Source organism: Danio rerio, chromosome 14, assembly GCF_052040795.2.
Source record: "Danio rerio strain M-AB ecotype USA chromosome 14, GRCz13ab, whole genome shotgun sequence".
Lineage (NCBI taxonomy): Eukaryota > Metazoa > Chordata > Actinopteri > Cypriniformes > Danionidae > Danio > Danio rerio.
The window spans coordinates 30,414,078-30,441,868 of NC_141034.1; the positions used below are offsets into that span (position 1 = coordinate 30,414,078).

General features: G+C 35.8%; 1 protein-coding gene across 9 annotated transcripts in view; it reads left to right on the forward strand.

Annotated features, from left to right (window-relative positions):
• LOC147833965 (uncharacterized) overlaps nucleotides 1-27,791 on the forward strand; it is an 82,399-nt gene that overhangs the window by 34,881 nt on the left and 19,727 nt on the right. For 3 of the 9 annotated variants that reach the window (XM_087281529.1, XM_087281528.1, XM_087281530.1), the window contains 2 exons: nucleotides 17,410-17,570; nucleotides 17,649-19,329. The exons of 1 other annotated variant lie outside the window; for it this stretch is intronic. In XM_087281529.1, the coding sequence (XP_087137655.1) occupies nucleotides 17,410-17,570; nucleotides 17,649-17,723 (236 nt within the window). In that variant the 3' untranslated portion in view covers nucleotides 17,724-19,329. Of the gene's footprint in view, nucleotides 1-17,390; nucleotides 17,571-17,648; nucleotides 19,330-27,791 lie in introns of those variants that run through there. 5 more of the 9 variants (XM_087281525.1, XM_087281524.1, XM_087281526.1 and 2 more) reach the window with 3 other exon arrangements.

Below are 27,791 nucleotides of genomic sequence, written 5' to 3' on the forward strand. Positions count from 1 at the left end.
GGGACTAAGCCAAAGGAAAATGAATGAATGAATAAATAAATGTTTCAGTTTACTGTAAAATATACATTTGTTTAGTTTAAGGAAAAAGAATGGAAAACACTTGAAATGTACCCACAATTGTGGAATGAGAGATGTATGTATACAGCGTTTTTTCCTGGCTTGAAATGAAGTGGAAGAGGTATCCGGATCATGAAATTTTGCTATTTAAAAAAAACTAAATTTGTTTAATATATATTAATCTAGTAATCATATCAAGTAAATCATTATCTCATCAGGACTAACATTAAATGTTAATAAGCGCATGACCAGTGCTTGAGAATCCCTCAATCCCTCCCTCAAGGCTCTGTCGGTAGCTGTGACCAGTGTTGCCAACTATTTTCAATGATAAGACGATAAGCTCTGCCTGAAAAGTTGATAAATGTCACTAGATTATGTCATCTGTCAATTTGCTTATTATTAACGTCATTACGTCCAACCGTTTCTGTTTGTTTTACAGCTTATGGGTAATAAAGTGGTTTTTGTAACACGCTTTATGTATGCATGCTAATTTAACTACATTTATTGTTGTTTAAATACAGTATCAGTATAGATGTGTAGTGAATTTGCGGTAATCTCTCAGACATAATAAATCAAGACAAGTTCCGAAACTGTCACTAAAATATCTGTGATTGTGAACAAGAGAAGAATAAACGGTCAAATTAAATTGTTAAAACAAAGAAAAAGCAGATTGGTTTGACTGTACAAGGGAAATACCTCACACTCACAGTGCTCAATCATTTGCTATTTGAAATTAGCTCCCGGGCTGCAGTTAGTAGAGAATGCTGTACGAGAACTGGGCCACCTGTGAGTGCTGTGAGGCTATGGAGGGGCCGACGCAGCTCGTTGAGAGTAGGAACAGTACAGTATGGACACATGAGAGTCTATAAAAATCTTCAGCACCACCAAAAAAAGTCGCTAAATTTGTTGCTAAGGGGGTCTGAGAAGTCACTAAATATAGATATATTTACATTTACATTTAGTCATTTAGCAGACGCTTTTATCCAAAGCGAATATTGGCAACACTGGCTGTGACTGCCTGCCTGGTACAAAATGTAACTATGTATTTGGAAATAAAATTTTGGTAACATCTAGGTTTAAAATATATTATTTTTAAATGTCTGGTTAAAAAACAACAACTTGCATATACCATAGGAACGGTATAGCTGAAAGTTTGTCAGTTTTAAAACCTTGACTTTCCAAACCTTAAAATCGGTTATCGTCCCATGCCTAATTTTGCCTGAATACATACATTTTTTTAAGACAAGGCACACAATCAGATTCATATATATATATATATATATATATATATATATATATATATATATATATATATATATATATATAATTTCGATATATATCAAATATATTTTCATAATTATATATTTTCATAGTTGACAATAAATAAATCTATGTGAAAACAAAATATAATATTTATTAAATCTATTTATGGATACATTTTAGTTACGAAAACAAGCTGTGTCGGTTATATCTAACAATTAAATGTGGTTCTTGTGAATGTGAGATGTACCGTAAACTATAATTGTGTTACAAACTGTCATAAATATTGGTAGAAACAATATAATCTGATATTCCAGGTGCTGCAGATCACACTTCCGAATGTAAAAACCTAAATAACGTACATTCACAAACAGACCAGCACAAACACACGGCTACAGATACTGTTGTTCCAAAAACAAAGAATAATCCCTCATAACAATCGACCTCATTTGATACGGCCAGAGAGCAAAACACTGAGGCGTTTATTTGGATTGTAGACTAAACATCATTCCCTTATTTAAAGTGTGTCACGCAACCTTGACGGTAAATTTAATTCCTGCCAATTTGTCTTTGTTGATAACTGGCTGGAGATGATAGGTTTGGTTGCAGCGCCAGTGTTTTGTTACGGCCGGGTAATAACCTCAGACTCTGTGATCTCTGAAAGCTTTAAGTGTTTCTCATTTCCTCCATGTTGAGTGTCAGGGGTGTGGGGTCTGATCCGTGCTCTTCCCCCTGGGGCGCTGCAGGTGTGTAAGCCGGACCTACAGCGCCCCGACAGAAAGAGAAGAGAAAATAAACAAAATACGACGCAAGAATGTCACATTAAAACGTTATGAAAGCCCAAGCTGTCAGGCCTCTTTGAGGAGCGAGGGCCCTTTAAATCCACATAGTGCTGATTCAGGAACTTCAGACGGAGTGAGAGATGGAGCGATGCTTGGGGGAATATGTGTGAATCAGACTGAAATCCCTAAAGCATGGCATCCGGTGAGAGAGGGTTGAGTCTGTTTGACTAATGTGCCCATATAACACCTTCACAAGCAGCACCTGAACTGGCAGCTGAACCTATTCGAGCGGGAGTAATAAGAGAAATTTGGAGTGCAGACTTTTTATGATATCAAATATTTGAATATAACCAGTGCCAATCTACCAAACCTAGAAAGGTGAAAAAGTATAAAAGTCATTTTGTTTTGGCAATCCATTCTCTGCAAGCATGTGGAATAATGTGGCATTTACAGTTTTTAGATTTCGCTGACCTAGTGACATAGGAAGGGGCATCTTGTTTTATATTACTGGCCCTTAATCTGCCCATTTCCATCTATGTTGCCATTTCTATTTACATTTGCACATGGTCCTCCACAGTGGTTCGGTAGTCCCTGGCAGTGATGCACCCATCTAGCACAAGTATTAGCCCTAGGCAATGCAATGATCTTTCAATAATGAATTGGTGTTGGAAGTGGTGTTAGTGAGACCAGCAAGGAGTGCTCAACCTGCGGTCTGTGTGTGTCCTAATGCCCCAGTATAGTGATGGGGAGTCTATAATGCTCAGTGAGCGCCATCTTTTTAGATGAGATGTTAAACAGAGGTCCTGACTCTCTGTGGTCGTAAAAAATCCCAAGATGTCCTTCGAAAAAGAGTAGGGGTTTAATCCTGGCCAAATTTGCCCACTGGCCTCTGTCCATCATGGCCTCCTATTTCATAATTTGCTTCATCACTCTAGGGACGTTCGACTTTATGCAGCGCTGCACAGACCCATCAAAGTCTTAAAGCGGTGCATGCTGGTTAGAAATGGTGTCCGGATTGATTCTGCACCGACGATACGTGACATGTGGCATCAAAGTACTGCGACAGCGCTTCGAGATCAGACGATTGATTCATCCGGTGCAGCATGTGAGGAGCGATTGCTGGAGCTGCAATGACAACAAAGATATTACATGATTGGCTGAGTTTACTAACAGGACAACAACCACATGTTTTTCGTGTTTATTATTGGACAATTCCGTCTTACAAATTTCAAAACAAACAATTAACTTTTCATTCCCTTTGTATCTTGCACACATCATACTTATTAAAGACCACAAATATTTTACTAGAGTATCATCTTTTGTTAAATAATGTTCGTAATGACTAGATTGTTTGCACAGGTTTATTCTGCCTTTTTTACACAGACCACTGTATTCAGCTCCGTAAATAAATTTAAATGATATATTTTAGTAAATAACCTAAATATTAACTCAAATAAGTCTTACAGACTTGTGATAATATAATTATCCTCATTGATCCGACAGCCCTATAAAGATTTCTTAACAAACTTAAAGTTTTTTTAAACCTAACAAAGTTAAAAAAGTATTTTATTAAAAATAAAAATATATGATTATAAAATATTTTATTTTCTGTCAAGCCATTTATTGCACAAATATTAAAAGTGACATTGATACACCTGCTACTTCTGGGAAATTTCTACTAAGTGTAGCTCATTTATTTTGACCCTTTTGTGTTTTTGTTTAAACTTTTTGGATTAAAGTGCTTTTTTTAAATGCTATCCTTATCCAAAATAACCCTATTCGTGGATATTTATTTTCTTTTTAAGTGCCCTCTCATTTTCCATTTTATTTCTTATGCGTTTGTTATATAGGCTACTTAAATTAAATTCAGAATTTCCTTTGTTGTTTAAAAAATGAACTATAGTTTGTAGAGACTGTATTCTGATTTATTTGTACTGAATATCTTTTGTTGTTATTTCAATAAATAAATAAATGATCACGCCATGTGATCAGTCATCATGACTGCAGCAACTTTGAGCCCCCGAAGTGTCCGCTGCTCCGTTTTCAACTCCGCCCCCACCTGCACTCGGGTAATCTCATTGATCATCTGCACATGCTGCACACTGGTGGTGGATGAGCAGATTCCCACTATTGTGTAAAGTGCTTTGAGTGTCCAGAAAAGTGCCATATAAACTTAAGGAATTATTATTATTTTTATTATTATTATTATTATTATTATTATGATATTGCAGCCAAAAGCATCACTGACCCACCCCCATGCTTCACTCCGGGATGAAACGGTTTGGATGGTATGCTTCTTTGGGGCTTCTCCACATCGTTACTCTCTCAGACAATGTGAGTGGACTCATCAGAAAACAATACTTGTTTTACATTGTCCTCAGGCTACAGCCCAGGATTTTTGCTGCTGGCATCATTGAAACTAAAGTTTGGTATTGGTACAAGTGACCAAATGTTTGGCTATTGCAGCCTGGCGATGTATATTAACCCTGAGGATCTCCCGAAGAATGAAAAACAAATGGAGTTAAAGGGCACATTTAACTTTTATAAAATGTAAAATCTTTTATAAAATAAATCTTTTATTAACATTTTTAGCTTTCTCTTGCTTTTGGATGTGGTTTGTCCTACTTGGTGGTATGCTGACATACTGTGACTCATGATAGATCACAATGGCTTGCTGTCTTGGTGACGGATGCACCAGCGAAATGCACACCAACAATTGGTCCTCCTCTGAACTCTGATATGTCATTCATAATGTTGTGTGCATTGCAATATTCTAAGCAAAATTACATACTGTGCTATTACTCTACTAATTAAACCTTCACAATCTGCTCTTACTGGTTGAAGATTGTCCTCCAGGCTGGTCAAATTTAGCCATTAAAGCTTCAGCACTAAGTTGGCCAGTGTTTTAGTTTCATTATCCAACCCTGTTAGTGGCGTAGGCAAGTTAAAATTACCCCTGCAATCAGAAGCTCTGTATTAACTATATTTAGAAAGCCCTTTCACTTACAAACACAGTCACACATACACACAGCATGACATACTCAGAAATAAACATGTGCAATATAATCATACTTCATTTGTATATTTTTTTAACAAATTAAGTAAATGCCTTGTTAAATCTTTTTAACTGAAGTGGAAAAGAAGACATCAAAAATATGTCACTGCAGGGCTGTCCGAGACTAAAAGAGTGACAAGAAGGAATCCTGATGATGAAATGGTAACCTCTTCCTCTACATCATTGACTCTAGTTTGAGTATGTAAGGCTTTAATTCACTACTGGTCATTTGGCTGCATGAGATTTGCTTGTTTTGTACTTTCTGGGATGACAGAAAAACATATAAACAACCATGGCTCATTCTAAAAACCTTACTCTACATAGATTTCTTAAGACCATCAAATTCATCCCAGGAGCTACGTTTTTGTGGCTTTTGTTTTTGCGAATCCACAAGAGGCCGCTGTGTACGCTTTTTGAGATCTCAATTTTCTCTCGCGAGTGCCTGCGCCTGCTGTTCTCACATAAACCCACCAGAGGCTTCTGTCGACTGACTATCCGATCGATTGACCCACCATTCCCCATTTCCTATACCCAAACAATAGCATTTCAAAAAGCAGATTGACCCACCCTCTCAGAGCAATTCAGAAAAAGAAAAGCCCTCGTCTGATTTTTCACCACATTTTACCACGTTCTCACCCTGTTATTTACTTGTTTATTTTATTTTTTGGCTTCTGTTTTTGTCTTACCCGCTTTCTGGAACCGTTCTTCACTTGACTCAAACCCTGTCGTTGTGGTCCTCTCCTCTCTGTAACTCAACTCCACTGACGTACATGGTGAGCTAATTGGACAAACTGGTAACACCCGGAAAGCCGTTGATACGGAGGCAATCAGCCACGCCGTAGCGTTCAATCAAAAAATGAAATGCAGCCATATTTACTTCTGGCTACATAATTCATGATCTCCAGAAATGTATATAGGGTTACGTTTTCAGAATGAGCCTATGTTGCATATGAAGGCTCCGCCCTTTTTAAGCTGAAAATTATTTGCATTTAAAGGGATGAACACCAAAACATGTTTTTGCTCACACCCAAATGTCGGCAAATTTGATCTGTGAGGTATTTTTAGCAGATTTTTTACAGACCCACTCTGGGGACACCTGAGATATCTGTTATATAAAAGGAGCATAATAAGTGCTTTTTAAACCAATAGCTTAGTTCTGATACAAACATATGCCTGCTGACAGTCACTTTATTTGCCGGTCGTGTGTGTGTGCGTGTGTGTTGTATCTTCACTGCCACAAAAACAGCTTGCGAAAGCAGCACGTGCATGAATGTTAATACACGCTGAGACGCATAAACAGGGCACATCACATTGTGTTTGTCATCCAAGTCACATTCTCACACTGTAAGTTACCCATAAACCTCAGAGATATGTTGATAGGCCTGTCATCATCTTCGCACCATTTTCTTCGCAACTCCATGCAACCTAATTAGAGAACCAAATGTGCCATTGACAAATGCAGAACGTCTCGCAATATTTGAGTACATGAACAATAAATTACCATAAACAATACACTAATAAAACACATTAAATTATGCCATAATCTCAAGCTAATTATGTACAGTCAAAACTAAATAATCACATCAGCTTTTATGAATTTCTGGGAAAAAATAAATTACTTCTATCACCATAACAAGGCAGCCATGCTACGCTTTTCACCAAAAACATGCTGTACAAATCAGATGATTTTAAAATACCATAACACATGGTAGTCAAACAAAGCTGTCTTTGGAAAATGTAAAGTTAGTTGTTGTAAAACATTCTCTTATATAATAATACAGTGCTCAGCATAATTGAGTAGAGCCAATTTTGAAAATGATTATTTGTATCCATTTCTCAGTGAATATAGGCAATGTATTTCGGTGCATTTAAACAAAACAGATTTATTAAACAGTAAAATTTATTTAATACATTTATTATTATTTTTTTAAACAATATTTGGTCACCAAACATTCAGAAATTGTAAGATAATCTAATTAAATTCAAGAAAAATATAGCAAAAAAAAATTCACAAAATTTTAACTAAATGTTACTATTTTTTTGCTTCTCTGGATTTTTCTCTTTTTAAAATTTGTATTTAATGTTTTTCTATAACATAAATTTGGCTTTATTCATTTTTGTAGCGTTTTCATAAGTTATTTTGTTAGATAAGCTCCAGATTTGGCTTCAGTACTGACCAATCTAATGTATATGCACAAATATAATATTGTATCCTCTTAAAAATATTAATTAAAAGAAAAAAAATATATATATATATATTATAAGAAGGTTGCTGGTTCGAGCCTCGGCTGGGTCAGATGGTGTTTCTGTGTGGAGTTTGCATGTTCTCCCTGCGTTCATGTGGGTTTCCTCCGGGTGCTCCGGTTTCCCCCACAGTCCAAAGACATGCGATACAGGTGAATTGGGTAGGCTAATTTGTCCATAGTGTATGTGTGTGAATGAGTGTGTGTGGATGTTTCACAGATGGGTTGTGGCTGGAAGGGCATCCGCTACGTAAAAAAGTGCTGGATAAGTTGGTGGTTCATTGCGCTGTGGCGACCCCAGATTAATAAAAGGACTAAGCTGAAAAGAAAATGATTAGTCAAGTCCCAAATTATTCATACCCCAGGGGAATATTTTGGCTAAGATATTTATATCATGGTTACTTTACTAGTATATATTATTTGTTTTATAGTTATATACATACATAATAATATTATTATTACATACATTTATTTGACAACCTGTATTTGCTTAGACTTGCTGTTTCTGATATGTATTTCATAATAGATATTTTCCAGATTATTTTAAATGAAAATGCCAATTAATGTTAATATTTATATTTGTTGAATATATGTGAATTTATATAATTGTATTATATCTTTAATTCATGCATTTATTTCTTTATTTCTTTATTTTTGGAGGGGGAAATATTAATTTTTTGTTAAATAGCTAATTAAATATATAAGTTGATATAAGTTAAAATACAGTTGAAGTCAGAATCATTAGACAGCTTTTGAATCTTTTTTTCTTTTTTAAATATTTTCCAAATGATGTTTAACAGAGCAAGGAAATTTTCACAGTATGTCTGATAATATTTTTTTCTTCTGGAGAAAGTCTTATTTGTTTTATTTTGGCTAGAATAATTTTAAATAATTAAATAATTTTAATAAAAAAAAAACATTTTAAGGTCTTAATTATGAGCCCCTTTAAGCAATATTTTTTTCAACTGTCTACAGAACAAACCATCATTATACAATAACTTGCCTGATTACCCTAACCTGCCTAGTTAACCTAATTAACATAGTTAAGTCTCTAAATGTCACTTTAAGCTGTTCATCATGGCAAAGATAAAATAGATCAGTTATTAGAAATGAGTTATTAAAAATATTATGTTTAGAAATATGTTAACAAAATCTTCTCTCCGTTAAAAAAGAAATTGGGGAAAAAATTAACGGGGGGCTAATAATTCAGGGGGGCTAATAAATCTGACTTAAACTGTAATGGCATCTATACAAATAAGTTAAATACATGTTTATAAAAGTGATGTAAAATACTTTTGTTACATTTTACAAAAGTAAAATATGATATAATATTGTATAATGTAATTTAATATAACAAAGTAAATTTTGTCAATATACGTATATGCCATAGAATATGTAAGTAATAATATTAATGGTGTCAAATAATTTGCATACAAATGCAATTTTATTTCTGTATTGTCTTCTATACAGGTAGATCTAAACTTTGTTTGCTTTTAAATAAATACAAAAATCAAAATAAAAAAGTGACGGCGAGATTAAAAGTAGACCTCATTTTAAGCTTCTCAAAGTAAACTGTTTTGTAATTAGTGTATCAAAAGTATTACGAGACGGATTGAAAGCTGCGTGTCTTGACATCCCTCATAGGAGAAGGACAATAAGTCTGAAGGAAAAGACTTGTCTTTGCATGCCATCTGTCCTCAGCTCTGACGCTTGCTCTAATTACTGCTTCTCCCTTGGCTAATGCTCCCTCATTAGGCATCGGGAGCATGTGCAATCCACACAAGCACTGAGAAATTTGCACTAAAAACGCTAGCTGGAGCCATAATGGGATCAGAAAATCTGTCTGGTGCGAAAGGCAATTCACACTCGCGGCTAAACGCTCATTTTGCTTTTCTGTCTCTCTTAAATTTGTGCATCATCCACTACAACAACGCTGTTCCAGTCTCAGATTTCTGGAAGTTTGACTCTCATCCTCCAAGACAGCACAGTATTTCCATAAGAAAAATTGCACTGAAACAGTTGAAAGCATTGGCTTTTATACAAGCAATTCTTGTGTTTATTCTCCATCCAACGGTGCTAATTGATCACTGTTTAAAACATCCGACGAGTTCTCAGTGGCTTATGAGAGAAATTATTTAGGCAGGCTTTTTCAGATTGTTTCTATTTCATTTTTAACCCTTGTGTATTGTACAAATCAACTACCCTTTCATTATGTCTGTGACTGTTTTGCCCCATTGATTTCCGTCATAACCATATACACTCATCCGGCCACTTCAGTAGGCACACCTTACACCCTCTTTTGCCTTCAGAACTGCCTTAAACCTTTGTTGCATAGATTCAACAAGGCACTTGAAATATTGCTCAGAGATTTTGGTCCTTATTGACATGATAGCATCACGCAATTGCTGCAGATTTGTCGGCTGCATATCCATGATGCGAATCTCCCGTTCCACCACTTCCCAAATGTGCTCTATTTGATTGAGCTCTGGTGACTGTGGAGGCCATTTGAGTACAGTGAGCTCATTGTCATGTTCAAGAAACCAGTCTGAGATGATTTGCGCTTTATGACATGGTGCGTTATCCTGCTAGGAGTAGCCATCCAAAGAAGGGAACACAGTGGTCATGAGGATGGACATGATCAGCAATAATATATTTTTTAAATATACTTATATTTAATATTTTAACATTGACACAATGCTGAACTGATACTAATGGGCACAAAGTGTGCCAAGAAAATCTCCCCACACCATTATACCACCACCACTAGCCTGAACTTTTGATGCAAGGCAGGATGGATTCATGCTTTCATGTTGTTGATGCCAAATTTTGACCCTGAATGTTGCAGCAGAAATTGAGACTCCCTTCCTAATCTGATGCTCAGTTTGAACTGCAGCAGATCGTCTTGACCTTGTCCACATGCCTAAATGCTGCCATATGATTGACTGATTAGAAATTTGCAATAACGAGCAGTTGCACTACCTAATAAAGTGGCCAGTGAGTGTATAAGAATATGATTCTAAAGCCTTGACACCAAATAATCCTGAATTCTTGATTGTTGGTGGTTTTCTCTGTTGGAATTTAAGGTCAGATTTGTCATTATTACTGTTGATCATCATTTGGACTTAATAATTCTTTACATAGGCTTGTGCAAAAAAACATTCTGTTGTCTTCCCATCAGGCACAACCAGCAACTAAAATGGGTTTGCAGTCAAAAAATGTCATTGGTCAATGGGACAAAAACAGCAATAAACATAAAAAAAGTATAGTAAACATTACTAGTGTACAGTTGAGTTTTTGAAAATCAAAGCATTTTCTGAAAACGTGTCAAAATAGGGGTTGTCACCAAAAGTCTTTCCATTTACCGAAGCACAGAGAAAGTTGTGGCCAAATTAAAACTCAAAATCACCCCAGAGTAGATGAAAACATGCCCAACAGCACACAAGGGTTACATTTATTGTTATTTAATGTATTTTTGACACGCTTTAATTATGGTCTGTGTTTAAATATATTTCACTATAATATAAAAACACACACACAAATAAAACATATTGTTAATAATAAAGTGTATATTTATTTATTTATTTATTTCATATTTATTTTGGGGACATTTTAAATAGTAAGTCAGTGAATATCGCTTCTAAAATATAGTTTTTTTGTGTTTATTCTGCATGCATGTATTTATTGATCACTGTTAAAAAAAAGCTCATGCTGGCTCTAGCAAGAATTTTTTTGACACGCTGTTTCATACTATAGATGTATTGTAAAACATTTTATTTAATAAATATATTTCAAAATGTAAAAAAGGAATTGCAGACTAAATATAGTTTATATTTGCATAATTATATTTTGACACATTTTAATTAAGTTCTGTTTCAGTTTTTAAATAGGATTCAAATTTAATTCACTATAAATACATTAAATACACCAAATAAAACATTGTTAATATATTTTTGGGATATTTTAATGCACTAAAAGTATTTTAAGCACTTCTGGTTTCAGTGGGAGATTATTTTGTGTTTATTCACCTTGCAAGTGTTAATTGATCACTGTTTAAAACATTTGAGGAGTTCTCAATATCTTATGAGAGAAATGATTAAGTCATGCTGTTTCAGATTGTAAAAATATTTTAAATGTATTTCATTTAAATTAAAAAGAAAAAAGATTAGCAGAATAAATATAGTTTATATTTGCATACATTTTGACGAGTTTTAAGGCATGTTGTTTCAGATTTAATGAATTGGGGGGCAGTGGTTAGGACTGTCGCCTCACAGCAAAAAGTCACTGGTTCGAACCCAAGATGGGTCAGTTGGCAATTCTGTGTGGAGTTTGCATATTCTCCCTGTGTTCCTCCACAAGTCCAAAGACATGCGCTATAGGTGAAATGGGTAAGCTAAATTGTCCGTAGTGTATGTCCTAGTCCTTGTTGGGGGGTTGAGTGTTGGTCTTATGACCCACCTCATAAAAATTAGATGTTACGAAACACTAACATTGTGCGGCTAAATATTTAATTCAATAAAAAACAGCCCTGGGAGTAAGTATGAATAAATTGGAAAATATATAGTTAATATAGGGGCGATGCGGTGGTGCAGTGGGTAGCACGTTCACCTCACAGCAAGTAGGTCGCTGGTTCGTCTCAGCTGGGTCAGTTGGCGTTTCTGTGTGGAGTTTGCATGTTCTCCCCGTGTTCACGTGGTTTTCCTCCGAGTGCTCTGGTTTCCCCCACAAGTCCAAAAACATGTTGTATAGGAAAATAATAAATATTGTATGAGTGTGAATGTGTATGGATGTTTCCCAGTAATGGGTTGCAATTGGAAAGGCATCTGCTGTGTAAAAACATATGCTCGATAAGTTGGTGGTTTATTCCGAACTAAAATTAAAATAAATAAAAAAATGAATGAATAGTTAATATAGTTAAATATAGTTATTTGATATAGTTATTAATCTATTATTTTTGGGACATTTTAGTTGGTAATTCAATGAACTAATTGCACTAAAAGTATTATCCAGCGCTTCTTGTTTCAGATGACTTTTTTGAGTTTATTCAGCATGCAAGTGTTAATTGATCACTGTTTAAAACATCTGAGAAGTTTTTAATGCTTATGAGAGAAATTATGAGTTTTAATCTGCAAAGCAATCTCCGCTATTATCTTGAGGTTAGCAGGTGAGTTCTGATTTTTTTTCATTGTGTTAGATTTTTGTGGTTAATTTCCGCTGTTTGGGGAAACCAGCAAAGAAGAGACACTGAATGTGCTGAAGTAATTAAAATCTCCACTAAAACCCATGTATCAGTCAACGGAGGCAAAGGCTGCCTTTGTTCTGTAAATCTCAAATTTGTAATTGCTGCTGGTACTGTTTGCTGCTATCTTTATATCAAGAATGAGGATTGGTAACCGCACACAGCTTCAGAACTGTGATATCAATTGTCATCATTAAATCATTGCTGTAATGTGAGCATGGCTCAAGGGTTTGCACTGCATTCCTCAGAAAGGCCTGTTGACATCAGGTGCCAGAAAAATGTGATTTATGTTCGATCAAAGAAATGTACTTGCTGATATGAAATCTCTATACATTGTATTCTTTCCTTTATTGTAACAAATGTTACATGTGCTTCACTAGCATTTAACATAAAAAATGTCAGTGTGGTTAAACACCTTCGTTCCTCCTACATTGAATCTTTACCATTCTTAAGTCTATGGTTTTTCCATATATACATTTCATTTGTCATGAAATGCCTGGTTGCAGGTTGAGATGATTGATTGATTGATTGATTGATTGATTGATTGATTGATTGATTGATTTGATTGATTGATTGATTGATTGATTGATTGATTGATTGATTGATTGATTAAATTCAGATGCTGACAAGTGGCTAATGGGACTTCAGAAGTTGTCATTCCTATTGGATTGCTTTTCTATTGTAAACACTTATGGGATCAAATGCACACAGAAGACTAGTAACTCTCTGACTAACACATTATCATTTTTGGATGGGTTATGGGAAAGCACACCTAAATAAGGCATTTATACTTTGATTTACTGTTAAATTATAGTTGTCAATCATATATTTTAAGTTTCCCTAGAACATTGGTTCTGCTTCCAATTAAATGTTTCCAAGAAAGTGCTTCCAAGAATGCGACGAAGAGCATGACTAATAAGAATTTGGTAATACTTTAGTTTAGGTCATAATTCAAAGCATTTACAAACCATTAACTAACACTAGTGGCTTAATAAACTGCTAAATAGCTGCCTATTAATAGTTAGTAAGTAAGTAGTAAGCAATGTGTATTTATATAGCGCATTTATTGTGTATGGCCGTACACCCAAAGTGCTTCACAAACTTGAGGGGATCTCTCCACACCACCACCAAGTAAGGCATAAGTTTGGTTTAGGTTTTGGGTAGAATTAGAGATGCAGAATAAGATCATGCTTTATAACTACTAAATGAGCAGTTATTATCTTAATAATAGGCAGGTAATAAACCCGTAGTAAATACAGTGAAGTGTTACCAAGATTTTTTTGTCAGATCAGTGTGTGGTGTGTATGTTTGGGCATAAAAATAAGATCTTTAACGATTAAAAACATCAACTGCAACAAATGGCTCGTTTTTCAGAGTTTATGATGATGTCACAAAGTGGCCCATTAGAAGATAAGTAAAATACATCCTGCAGATATTCGAATTATTGGGGGTTGTGGAGAGGCAAAACAACAACTTCACCTGTGATATGTCTTGTAATAGTGCAATTTTCTTGATCGATATTCTCAGTTCAAATCAATATTATTGTGAAATTATGATAATTTGATTCATAAATATATGTCAGAGCACTTAATCATTTAAACATTATAATAATGAACATATTAGTTGACATATGATAGATAATTAGTCTGCACTGCAGTGGAGAAATTAAAGCTGCTGGGTTTACAATTAATATAAACTCATGAACTTTTCACAAGAGACATAAGAGAAAGTAGCTGTTTTCTGCATGTATTTAAAAAACAAAAAAATGTTTTGTTTTGCTAGTACATATGTGTATTCAAACAAATACAAGACAAATCAGATTTGATTTTTCTTTTACTGACAACACTGAAAATCATTGATCTTTGACATGTAATGCAGTCATCGGTAACCCTTTATTTTGACGGTCCATTTGAGTATTAGTAGACTGTCTGCTTAATATCTGCTGATACTGCTCCTTCAACAGACATTTAACTGACTAAAACAAACTTTGCAAGTACATGTCAACTTAGGTTAACCCCAACCACATCCCTAATCACAACCTAACCGACTACTTAGAATCTAATTAGAATTTGTTGGCATGTAGATGCAATGTAACTTAAATTCAACAAACAGACCATCAAAATAAAGTGTGACCCAGTCATCTTTCTCAGGCTACACGGACATTTTGAAACAGACAGAACTTGCTGCTTTGCCAAGGGGCATGGCAATATAGAAACACTGTTTAGCTGTCTGCTTCACAACACATTTAAAGGTTCAGGACACACTGGACTTTTTTTTATATATCAACAGATTTGTGTGTGTTGAGCATCAGTTAAGACAATGTTAGCACCTGTCAGCTGTAATTGTGGGGAAAACTGGATAATTTTGAGCTTTTGACAGCTAATTTCAGCTTCCGGGTTTAAAATGATTTTTGGGGCGGGATCAAAATCGGCGACGCAGCGCAGTACTACAAGTGCAATGATGACGCGTCGGTTTCTCATTATTATTCATAGCGGAGTTTTCTTATCCTATGAGAAGAGATTATTCAGATTATTAATTATTCAGATTACCAGCAGGGCTAATGGTTAAAATAGACAGGTCAGGAGACCTGCTGCACTGAGTCTGCTGGATACGGGGATTGAGGGAGAAGTCCTCATTTATAGGGTTTACATGAACACACTTATCTTTATAATGATATAAATTGTGGTTATGTGTATATGAAATTACGAATAACAAATGTAGCAGGGCACTAAATCACTGTTCATTTCTTTGCATTTTAACTTTGTAAACTATAAACTCATGCGTCTCCTCATGGTTTGTCTCATTTTGTGAGCTAACTGACAACAACAGTTGTTCGCTCACCTTCCCCCCTGCTGGCCACGCCCACTCCTGCCCTATGCTCGCGGAGCTCCATGCCCATTAATCATGCATCTTTTGAAAAAATTCTGAAGTAGACTTTAACCGAAAGTGCGGGGTGTCATGGCCCTTTAATATTTCAGAATGTTGGCCTTCATCAAACCTGGAACTAACCTAGCTGGTTGTAACAGGATCGAGATAAAGATGTTGTAATAATATAAAATTAAGAATAAAGCAATGCATTTTTCTAACCACCAGGCATGGGAGCATGGTCTAGTACACCAAAACAAATTCCCTTTAAAATAGCATAATACAATCCTTTCAGGCCAAATGGAAAAGGCAATGCATTCTATCTAACAACATGTGATCAGATCACTGAAAACTCATGAAAAAGTCAGCATGAAATTAAAGTTAAGACTATTATTGAAGTTGAAAGTTAAGATATTTTCCTTAAAGACATTTAAGGCAGTGGTTAATTTTGTCATTCGCGGTCAGATTGCATTATTGGAAGATTGGCATTGCTAAAAAAATAGAGGAATATTGGAGGTCCAGTTTGTACTCAATTGAGTTGGATTATTTTCCACAAGAATCACTGTCGGCACCCACTTGTGCAAAATGTATTGAGATGGCACATGATGAGAATGAGCAGTTATTTTCCACAGACAGAATCATAGCTGTGATCTTGTGAACGATTTCTGGTAGGGCAGAAACTACCCTCCACCCTATATGCATTCCATGTGATCAGAAGTGAAGAAATGTTGTTTCGAGGGGTGAGGGAAGGTTATGGAATTTGATTAAAGATCCTTATTTGTTTATTTTTTGGCTTAGTCCCATAATTAATCAGGGGTCGCCACAGCAGAATGAACCGCCAACTTATCCAGCATATGTTTTACGGGGCGGATGCCTGTCTAACAATGGGAAACACCCATACACTCCCGCATTCACACAGATACATACAATATGGCCAGTTTAGTTCATTCAATTCATCTATACCGCATGTCTTTGGACTTGTGAGGGAAACAGGAGCACCTTCACAGAGCACTTTCTTTTTGCACATCCAAGCAAACTAATGGTAAGAGGGGTGTGGCATGAGCTGTCCTATTTTGACTGCTATGCCATCATCGTGAAAATAGCTCATCGAAAAAGGCTTTAAGACCAAGGAGAATCCTCTGTTGGCTGTCGCTTCGATGTGACTCCTCAGTTTTGGCCTATGCTAATAAATATCTTCTTGAGTCCAGCATCCAGCTGTACAAGTAAACATTCAATCTGACTTTAGAGAAGTCTTCTTTTGCTAATGTATTGTTTTTAAATAGAGAATAATTAATAAATTAATAAATAAAGTAACTTTTATTGTGAATCTTGGACTTTATTCTTGAAACAAAATTTGACCAATGAAAAGGTGTGAAACACCAAAAGCGGACCATATTAGAATTGATTTGAATATTATTTTAGCTAAAATAGTCAAAAAGTGTGGTTATGATGACCATGTGACAAAGCTAATTCAGGACAGTGCTAAAACTGTCTCTAAAAGCAGTGTTTACATTTCAGAATTCAATAGAAAATGAGTGGTATGGTTGTAAAAATGTCCAGTTTTTTAGAAAAAAGAACCACTCCTTTCACCAGGCTAGCTATGGGCCTGGGTTAAGAATATTCTGACTGAAGCCATCAAACTGATGTCAGCAGAGTAGTACTACCATTTCAAATGCAGGAGCAGATGATCAAACTTTGATTGAAGATTACCAAAACTACTGTTTTTTTTTTTTTAACAGAATAAATTTCAACAGATGAATTGTTTAGAATAGCAATGTGTGCTATTAAAATAAACATTGTCAATTTTGATTTCACACAGATTTTTTAAGTTCAGCAGCAGATTTAAAAAAACAACAACACAACAGAAATGAGTCTGTTATTTTTCAACACAGTGGTTTGATCTTCCTCCAGAACCAGAGCGAGGTGAGCGAGGACTGAAGCGTCGCTCCAGTTCTGTCCTGTTCCCAGCTCTCCTCTCTCCCACACAGAGACCCACACCCAGCCCAGTCCATCTGCACCGACAGGCACCTCAGCTGGGCGAGCGGCAGCACCAGCCTCCCTCTTCTGTTCAGGTCAGAGTCCTTCACACTCAATGACATCATCATTGTCTGTCAGTCACAGAAAGCTGTGGGCCTCCTGTCTCAACACAGACTTCAGCCATGCCAACAAAGTGCCTCCAGCACTTAAAGCCCCAAGCGTTACAGATGAAGGCAGATCCGCTGTAGTGACACCGTTCATCAAGAGAGCCGCTTTACGTGGGCTCCGTTTGTTTGCTGCACAGAGATGTGCTGAGTAGCTGGCCGTCTTTAATGTGTGCAGACGGCGACGGAGAGACATGAGCCAATCCAGCCATCTTGTACTGAGGATTCAGGGCTGGACAAGCGTTTGCCATCTGTAGCTGCGGCAATGCGTGAGTCTGCAGCCAGCCCACATTGTGTCAGCAGCAGCCCTGGTACTGAGAATTTTTTTTTTTTCTTTTTTAAGATGGCTTTCGAGATGTCTCACCCCTTTCTGTTGTACACTATCACCCACTAATGGAGCATGAACTTTTATGGGGTGACATCAATTACTTCAAAAGATTTAATGAGTGTAAATGATTTATCTTAAGTGCAAAAGAGGAACCGGGAAAGAGCTCATTATGTAGTCAGTGATTATCACCTGCATATTAAGTGTTGTTAATAGTTATGGAAATCCTTGGGTTACACTACACTGGAAGTGTCATTGTGGGGGCTCAACATGCCTGAAAATCTTCAATAATGAGGCCATTGTTTGGGCAGAAATTGTGAACGTTTATTTTTAAGCATTTAAAATGATAGCTGGAGTGAGCGCTGGGATATTTAAACACTTTGTGACGGTGACATCATGATGGACTGTTTACATTATAATGTCTGATATCATAAAATGTCTTATTTGTTTTATGCAACAGTTAAACATGGCTGCTCACTTTCAGAAGTTGTAGTGATGTTTACTTTTCCAGGAAATAATATGAAACATATGTTGGTTAAAACATTTTAAATGTAAACATTACCATTCACCAGAGTAATGCTGAGGTCAAAGAGCTTAGAATGACCAAGAGGCGACACTCAATAGAATGTTCCATTGCAAAAGCAGCGCCCAGCAACATTCCCGGATTCCGCCATTTTGGAGTGAATTCGATCGGCTGTCCATCAAATCTTATTGGTTTCATGATGGCAAGCAGATGCTTGGTTTTTTATTTATTTTAAAAAAGAGCATTAAAACTGAGATACAACCTGAAAGACGACAATAAAACACTTACTATCACAATCATCTGCACTTTTAATAGTTTATTTTGCAGATTTATAATATGCTGTTGCTTTATTGGAATTTTCATTCCAAAATGGCCGCCGTGCCATCTAGTGGCTGTTTCCCAAATCGCACTGGAGTGTCGCCTCTTGGTGATTCTATGCTTTTTTGATTTTTAAGGCTTGGTTGTGTTTATAAGATGCAAAGCAATGTGTCACATCACATTATTTTTTATATATCTGACTTTGATTATATGCTGCTACTCAGCTAACATGAAAATGATTGTCATATTTCCTTGTTTCTCCACAAGACCACCCTCAAGAGGCTTTGATTGGTCAGCTAACATAATGTGATTAGTGAATTTGCTCAATGCCTCCAATAGCACAGTGTATGCCTCTTTTGTGTCAGTCAGAGTAGCTGTTAGCTGTATCAGTTTGAGCTTGATTGAGACAGAATGAAGAGGACAGTGCTGAACCTCATTTCTTCTCTCTAAAATACAAACTGACAAGTGTCTTTCACATATGTTCGTAATAAGCTTGTGTAAGTAAAATTAAACGTTCACATATCTTTTGTGAGTTTGTTATTTGAGATGCAGAATGCAGGGAAAGTGGCTGCGTAGACAGACACTGCAGTGCTGGGGAAGATTGTGGGTGTTTATAGGGATTTGGATGGATAAATATGAATTTGTAGATAAAGTGTAACAGTGCCAAACAGCATTTCCCATAGTTTACATCCTTGTTTATGTCCTTGCTAAAACATACCGTTAGCGCTAGAAACTGTGCATGCAGTGAATCAATTTTAACAAATAAACCTACACTGTAAACGATTTCTGTTGTTTTCACAGTATTATACTGCATTTCTCAACAGTTTTTTACTGTATAAGCTGTGCACAGTGTGTTACTGTATATATTGTTGTTTTCACAGTATAATGATGTATTTTCAACTTTTCTATACTGTGAACATGGTTAACAGTATGTTACTGTACATTTTAAAATGAATTTTGGGTCAAATCAATTACTGTGTATCTAAATACAGTACTGCAAATGACCAAGAACAACTCCACACACACTATATATTATGATTATTATGTTTATTTATTTTTAGACAAATTATTTTGTGAAGTAAATAACCTAACCAGTTTCTTCAGACTATTCAGTGCATTAAACTGTCCCACTGGTTTTCCATTTTTGGGTGCACTGCTCCTTCATTTTATAAGGTAACATGGAAATATTAAATACTATTTAATAAACATAACTTTGTGCTAAACCAAAACGTAAATTGGAACAAAAATAATTGATTCACGTAACCAAAGGCTGTTAAACACACAAAATGATTTCAAAGTCAGCTTAAACGTCAGAGTGACCAGCCTGCTTTAGACGGAATCAAGAATATTGGGCAACCATATGGGCCACCGTAGAGGTCACATATCTCCGCATTTTCAAAACAACATTTTAAAATACGCACTATCTTAATAAATAAACCACAGACGTGAGTTTAAAACAACTACATTCTCGCATGAAAAACGGTTAAAACTTTATTTCATAACACATTTTTTATCTAGTCATCGAAGACAGGGGCATGTCTCAATAATGTCCAGGCCGATTAAAGCATGAGGTTTGCCGGATACATGAGTGATGGAGCGCCGTCAACCCCTGGAGGTCAGAATCTTCCCTATCGGCAAACTTAAAATTAGTCATGATATCTATAAACAAACCACAGATTTGAGTTTGGAAGAACTACATTCTCGCATGAAAAACTGTTAAAACTTCATTTCGTGACATATTAAACGCAATATTTATGATATGATCTGGCTTTTCTCATCCGGCATTAAATTTGCTTGTTGGTGTGAAATGAACTCTGGGAGAAAAAAATATTAATTCTCAAAACACTTCAGGCGAATCTTATTCTTATTGTTAAAGTCAGATATATGTAATATTTTCGCTGGTAAAGTGAGAAAAAAACAATATTACTATTTTATCAATACCACGTTTGCACTGGTTCGGTTAAGTACCCAAACGACACCGAATCGGATTGAACCGTTTGCTCGGGAATTATTTTATCACACGTGTTCACAAGCACATTCAGCAATATGTGTATAAATGTGTGTGGCCGAGCAGTATAACGAAATAGTAATGATTCATTGTTGTGTCTTACAATAATATACAAAAAGGAATCGGTTTTAGGCGGATTCGACTCTTTACTGTTCAAAGGAGCCGATTCAAAGAACCGAGCCGACTCGATTCAAGCTTCACCAGGCAAGCAACGGCTCTTCTAATTTGAAATCCACCTGTCGCCTTTTCTTCCAGTGAATTCATCCTCGGTAAGTGTTTAAAAGTCTAATTCTGTTCGTTGTAGGATTGTTTTGTGTATATTTCCGTGTAGTGTGTGTGTAATTTAAAATAATTAACCAAGTTACTTTAATTGTAGGTAAGTTACTTATGTCACGTTATTCGACGCCAGACCGTGTTTGTAGTGTTTGCGAGGTATTAGATAACGTACAGTGAGTTTATCTTGAGTGAGTTTTTGACTGGGGGTTAACTGCATTAATAAATTCTCTATTTCAGCGAAACACAGAGATGAAGGCAAAGTCACCATGAACAGTTAAACGTTTAACGTTAAGGTAACGTTAAGCTCTGGTCTTCATGTGGTCATTATGACTAAGTTATCATTATGGTTAAATTTGTTAACTGTAAGTTATTCACTAAATATATTCACTAAACTCACTAATGAAACAAGTCTAACTGTTTTATTAAATTGAGCTGATAATAAAATTCAGTTGATGTCTTTTAAGCTAACGTTAATATTAACATAATTCATATTAATTGTCTATTTCTCACTGGTTAATGAGCTTATTGTATAACGTTAGTGTGTCATTAATTGTACATTTTATTTTTGGTGTTTAGGTGTAGGGAATGATTTGTATACAAATTTATTTGAACCCCATACAGATTGGTATGGTTGTACCATAGATTTAGATTATTAAATGTTAAGTCTTATTTTACTCTTATTATATTCATCTTTTTTGCAGCTACAGCACTTGATGTTGAAAAACTGATGCTACCAATCACTCCTCACTTGATTATTCAAGGTAATGTTGATGTCTTCCTCATTTTGATTAGATTTTGAAGTGTCAAGTTGTTCACAGATTTGTTGTGAGGAGTTTCATGTACAACCTCTTTTTCTTCTTCCAGTAGCGATGCAGTGGCACAGTAGGTAGTGCTGTCGCCTCACAGCAAGAAGGTAGCTGGTTCGAGCCTCGGCTGGGTCAGTTGGCTGAATACAATGGCATAATGATTCTGCTTGCTCACAGGAGGTACTTGATTTAGTTTTCCTCAAGCGATACATCAGTTTTTATGAGTAATGCGTGACACTTGAATTGAAGGGACAGTTCACCCAAAAATGAAAATAATGGCATCTTTGGCATCCTCCACTTGTTTCAAAATAGTTAGATTTTTTTTTTTGTTCCATTGAACACAAACTCGTATATTTTTTTAAAGAAATTTTGTTCAAATATGGAAGTCAATAGTTACTGGTTTCTAACATTCTTCAAAATATCTGCTTTAGTGTTCAACAGAAATTTTAATGGATTTAAAACACATGGAGTAATGGTGGCAGAAAAGTAAACTATCCTTTTAAATATTCTATTCTGAGACTTATTTATATGTGTCTTGTCTTTTGCCATGTTGTCTTTCTAGCTCAGGCTGTGATGGACCTGGAATGTGACACCAGTTACTCTTAAGTCAAAAACCAAATAAAGCACAGATGTGGAGGGATCTGCAACTAAACTAACTGGAGGAAAGGAACCTTTAGGTAAAAACACCTGCTTTATTTAGATCTGAAGTATTTTATTTGACATAGAGTATTGTTTTTTATTCTTATTCTAATTTTATTTTATGTATATACTGAATAGAAGTCATTTAAATGTCACAAATGATTGAATATAAAATATCATCTAGATGCCTTATTTTTCATTGTCTTAAACAGGGTTGCTCAACCCTGTTCCTGGAGATCGACCTTTCTGCAGAGTTTAGCTCCAACCCTGATCAAACGCAACTAAACAAACTAAATAGTATCTAAAGGAGCACTTGGTAAATAAAGACAGGTAATCTTGATCAAGGTTGCAGGTGAGCTCTGCGGAAAGGTAGATCTCCAGGAGCAGGGTTGAGCACCCCTGATCTAAATGCTCAAAAATGCTGTTTCTGAGGCGAGGTTGGATGTAGTTCAGAAATAGATTCATTAGAATCAATGCTTAAAGTAAATGTTTACTTCTCTTTGTAGACCAAACATGCTTATTATCCCACACATTTTAATAATAATAATTTATTTTGGTTACTTTTACATCTATATATGGGAAAGCAAGTATTTAATAAATAAAATTATTTTAAACCACTTGACTTAACCAAATGACTCTAGCTGCTGGGAAAAAACATGTAAAATAACATTTTTTTTTTTTTTTTTTACTACAGTGTGGGTGAACATACTACCTTGATGTCCAACAAAGACTGCACAAGAGCTCATTTGATGGCACATATTCTGTCCTGTCTACATCTCTGACAACCTGGAAGTGCTTTGACATCAGTGAGTAATATATATTCATATTGTCATGCATACAGGATTTCTGTAAGCCTATTTTTAATGTTAGTTTGTAATCAGCAGGGACTGTTTTAAAAAATTTGGTATTTAAATTATTCCTAACGTTTTACTGATCCTGTGCACAGTAACGTCATGATGATTTAATTTGAGGAAATGTCACTGGTGAGGTGTAATAATATTTATTTGTCTCACTGACATACCATCACTGCATATTGAAATACAGTAATATGAATTGACTGCAGAATATTTCCACAAACATTTCATGTAGTAGACTGCTTGACTACTCTTCAGTTCTCTGCTCAACTTTAACACATTTGATCGTGTTGCTGCGCCTCTCTTTTTTTTTTGCCAAAAATGAATGCTTAGTGATTACTTTGTTTTATGCGAACCAAATGTCAGTAACTTATCATTAGCATTATTTTTTTTTTTAATCACCCAGGGCTTTCATGTTCTCTAACGTAATCTTGTCTGTAAGTTAGAAGTAGATTTTTACATGTTAAAAGCTTAAAAGTACTGGATTAACATTAGTCACGTTAAATTAAATTTTTTTATTTATTTATTTTAAATATGTAGCCTCTCAAGGTCAGAATGAACTGTGTTCACCCCTCTTAAATTCGTGGAAGCGCTAGTGTGGTCATGGAATCAGATATTCAAGCTATACAGAGTCAGACATTAAGTTAAGATAAGACTTTATTTTTTACATACCTGTGTAGACACTTGACTAGTGTTGACTGATCTTTTCCCCATTAACGTTAGTGTAATTGTAAATAGACAACAATCTGTATTTTGCCAACAAAAATGATAAAAAACAGTGTTTTATATATATAAAACAGCAGTACGGTGTTTGGTTTCTGAATGAATGAAATAATTTGAGGCATGATTAGTTTTTACTCCAGTGATTGATTTTACTTGTCATTTTTGCAGGATCATCAGAAGTGCTCCTGCCCTTTTTCACTGTCCCTTTTCCACAACATCATTTGGCCTTCATTTCCTTTCTTGTAGCAGTATTTTCACCTGTTTTAAAATTGTAATACTTTTTGATGCATTAATTGTTGACTGGCTTTAATATCAATTGTTCATTATTGTTCTGTTGCTTTGTTATATTGAATAATTGCTACAGTTTCAGTATGGTTTACACAATAAACTTTTATTGTGAAGTTAAAGTTTCAGTTTTTAATTTTTCTTGTATTTCTTGAACAGCTAAAATAACATTTGTGCAATTTTTAAACATTTTTGCTCATTTTAAAGTAGCACTATTAAATACAATAAAATAACATTTAATAACTGTAAAATACTATACAGTAATAATGAAAGTAACGTTAAAATACCGTAGTTCTGCATGGTAAAAATGTACAGTAAAATACTGTTTTCAGTTTTGCAGTATGTGTATCACTACTGTAATTGGTGTTACAGTAAAAAAAGAAAACAGTAAAATGATGTATTACATTTTACAGTAAATCTAATACTAAAGTAATTAGTATTACAGTAATGTTACTGTTTTATGAAATACAGCAGCTACTGGATAATTGTTGCCAGTAACTTACTGTTAATTTAACAAGAAATCGTTTACAGTGTACTTGCAGGTTGTTGCTCTCAATCCACAGCATCCTCTATTATGGTTGAAGCTGCTCCTTTGAGGAGTTTATAGCCGAATCTAGCACTGAACTGGGAGAAATTCTGGAAGCTGTTTGGACGGCATTTTAACTTTCTCTGCTATAACATTACAGCGCCTCTGGCTATGCCCCTTCGCTGCGCAGGGTGTATGAGCATGGTGAGTGGATGTAACCTGAAGCGTTTATGTTCTCACTAACCCAGCTGTATTTTTTTGTAGTCTTTAAACTTTGTTCCGTAGGCTTTGCTAAGCTAACTCTGTAAAAGCCAAATGTCTCCCTTTGCATTGAATTTGAGCGTATTACATTCAGAGATGTTGTTTATGTTCAGACAGCTACATTACACATCAACTAAAGGATAAAATATGATATCAACAATCCAGGCTCATTCTGGAAACGTTGCCCTGCGGACGTTTCTGGAGACCGCGAAATACGTTATGGGAGGTACGTATTTCTCCAGTTTTTATTTTCGCCAGTCGGGCGCGAACAACCACTGTTCTTGTATAAAAAGCCGCCGGAGGCCGCTATCAAGCAACCGTCTATCCGACTGACTGACTGACTAAATGACTGAGAAATTTACCAGCCACCCTCTTCTTCCTCCTTCCCTAAACCCAAGCGACGATATACAAAAGCCGTTCAGGAAAAAGAAAAGACCTCGTCTGATTTTGACCTTGTTTTTTGGATTTCAACGCGTTCTCACCCCGTTATAAACTTGTTCGCTTTATTTTTTGGATTATGTTTTTTGTCTTCCCTGATTTCTGAAACCACTCTTCCCCGGACTCGAACCCAGTCGTCGCCGTGGCCGTGGCCGTGAGCTTGGGTTGGATATCCTAGTGGATCAAAAAAAAGTGATTGGTCCATATTTTAAATTTTCGTATAGAGAGGTCATGTTTTAATCTTTGATTAGTCTCATGCTGTCATTTGATGTGATTTCGCAGGTCAGAGTAACTTTGCAATGCAGTGACATGCAAAACTTGTCACACAAGTTTGTGTTTCTAGTCTGTCGTATTCGAATGCGTGAATGGAAGTCTATGGGGTGAAAAGTCCAGTGTGACTGCAGCTTAAGGCAGGTACAGACAACAGCAGTGAAACAACTGAGGGGCTATTCACACAAAGTGTGTCTTTCCATCTGAAAAAATGGGAGATGCAGTGCTCAAGAATTGTTTTTAAAACACCGCCTCCTCAGCCATGTTGTAGTCACATAAAACAGTTGTCATGTCAACTTGCTAGTATAAACAGAAGCTTGCAATGCTTGCCCAGCCTCCTGCCCAATCAGGTCATCTGTTTGACCCACAGCTTTGGAAATGATAAATAGTGCTCCATGTAAAAGTATTTACCTTGACACGGCGTCATAAAAAAGTGACATTCATGTGCTGTAAAGGACGTAGGCGTACAATTGTGGCACACGTCCATAAAACGTGTTTACATAGAAAAGCAATAGAAATATAAGGTAGTATTATATTTCATTATTTTTATTTTTTCGTTTTGCATCACAAGAAGTTCTGTAGCTGATTGTTATGAAACACATCTGCATGTTTGAAATACCAGAAAAGAAGCAAGCACTTGGATTTGTTGCTCATTCCTGTTGAACTAAACCCATATTAAACCGTGACCTTAAAACTGAGGTGTACCGAATAGTGCTTTCTGTGGACCATTATATATATATATATATATATATATATATATATATATATATATATATATATATAAATCCATATGAACTAGCATGTCACATGTAATTTGCATAAATTTCCATTTACCTTATTTTTTTTGGGGGGATCCGTTTCCATCAGTCTAGTCTTGTGGATTTGGCCACAGGTTCTTCTCTACATCACATCATAGTGGTGTTTTCATTACTCTAGAATCATATAAAGAACCTTCTGTCAGTGGGAATCCAGGCCTGACTTTGGTCTGTTTAGTTTGATTGGACTTTCTTGCATACAGTAATGTCTAGTATGAAAACATTGTCTGTAAAAGTGGTACATGGAACATAGAAACCATGTATATAGAATAAGGATGAAATCCATCGATAATGTAGTCCAATTGGGTCATCTTCTGTGGTAACTGTTGTCATTTGGTCTATCCTGAAATTTTCATCATCTAAATATTGTCATCAGTTTTCATACATTAAGAGTAATGCAACAGTTACTTTTTATCATTTTAAAGAGCCCATATTATACATAAAAAGGGTCATATTTCGGATTTATGGATCTAAAACAACATACTGATATGCATGCAAGGTCAAAAAACACTTTCATGGTCTTATAATATGCATTTATTTTTACCCCATTATCCCAGCGACTCCTATATGAATTATATGAATTGTATGAATTAATTTGTTCCTAAACCCCTTCTTAGCGCGAAGCTAATCTGCGCTGATTGGACCGATGACAGCCTGTTGTGATTGGTTGACACTGTTAGACAAATGCCCAGCTCGAGACAAATGCACAGCGCGGTTTGTCAAACCCCCGGCGGACGGCCCCGCTCGAAAACCCCGTGACCGTCATAACCCCCCGCATGGGAAGTATGAACCGCACTTAGCAGTGAAAATGAAACCGATAGCGTGCACATCATTTACTGAGTGTGATTTCGTTGATCAAGCTCTTCTCCCTTCTCACCTGTAACTTAGATCATTTCTATTTGCAATTATTGCTGTGGCTTACTTGAAGTATTATATGTTCTCAGGGCTTACCTGTACTCTGCTTTGCCAAAAGATCCCATCCCCAGCCAGGGCGTTGTAGTGCTCAACAGCGTGTAGCAGGCTGCCTTTGTGCCTAATAAACTGGCCTTATTTTGCACGCACCCCTGGTGTATTGTCTGCCCATT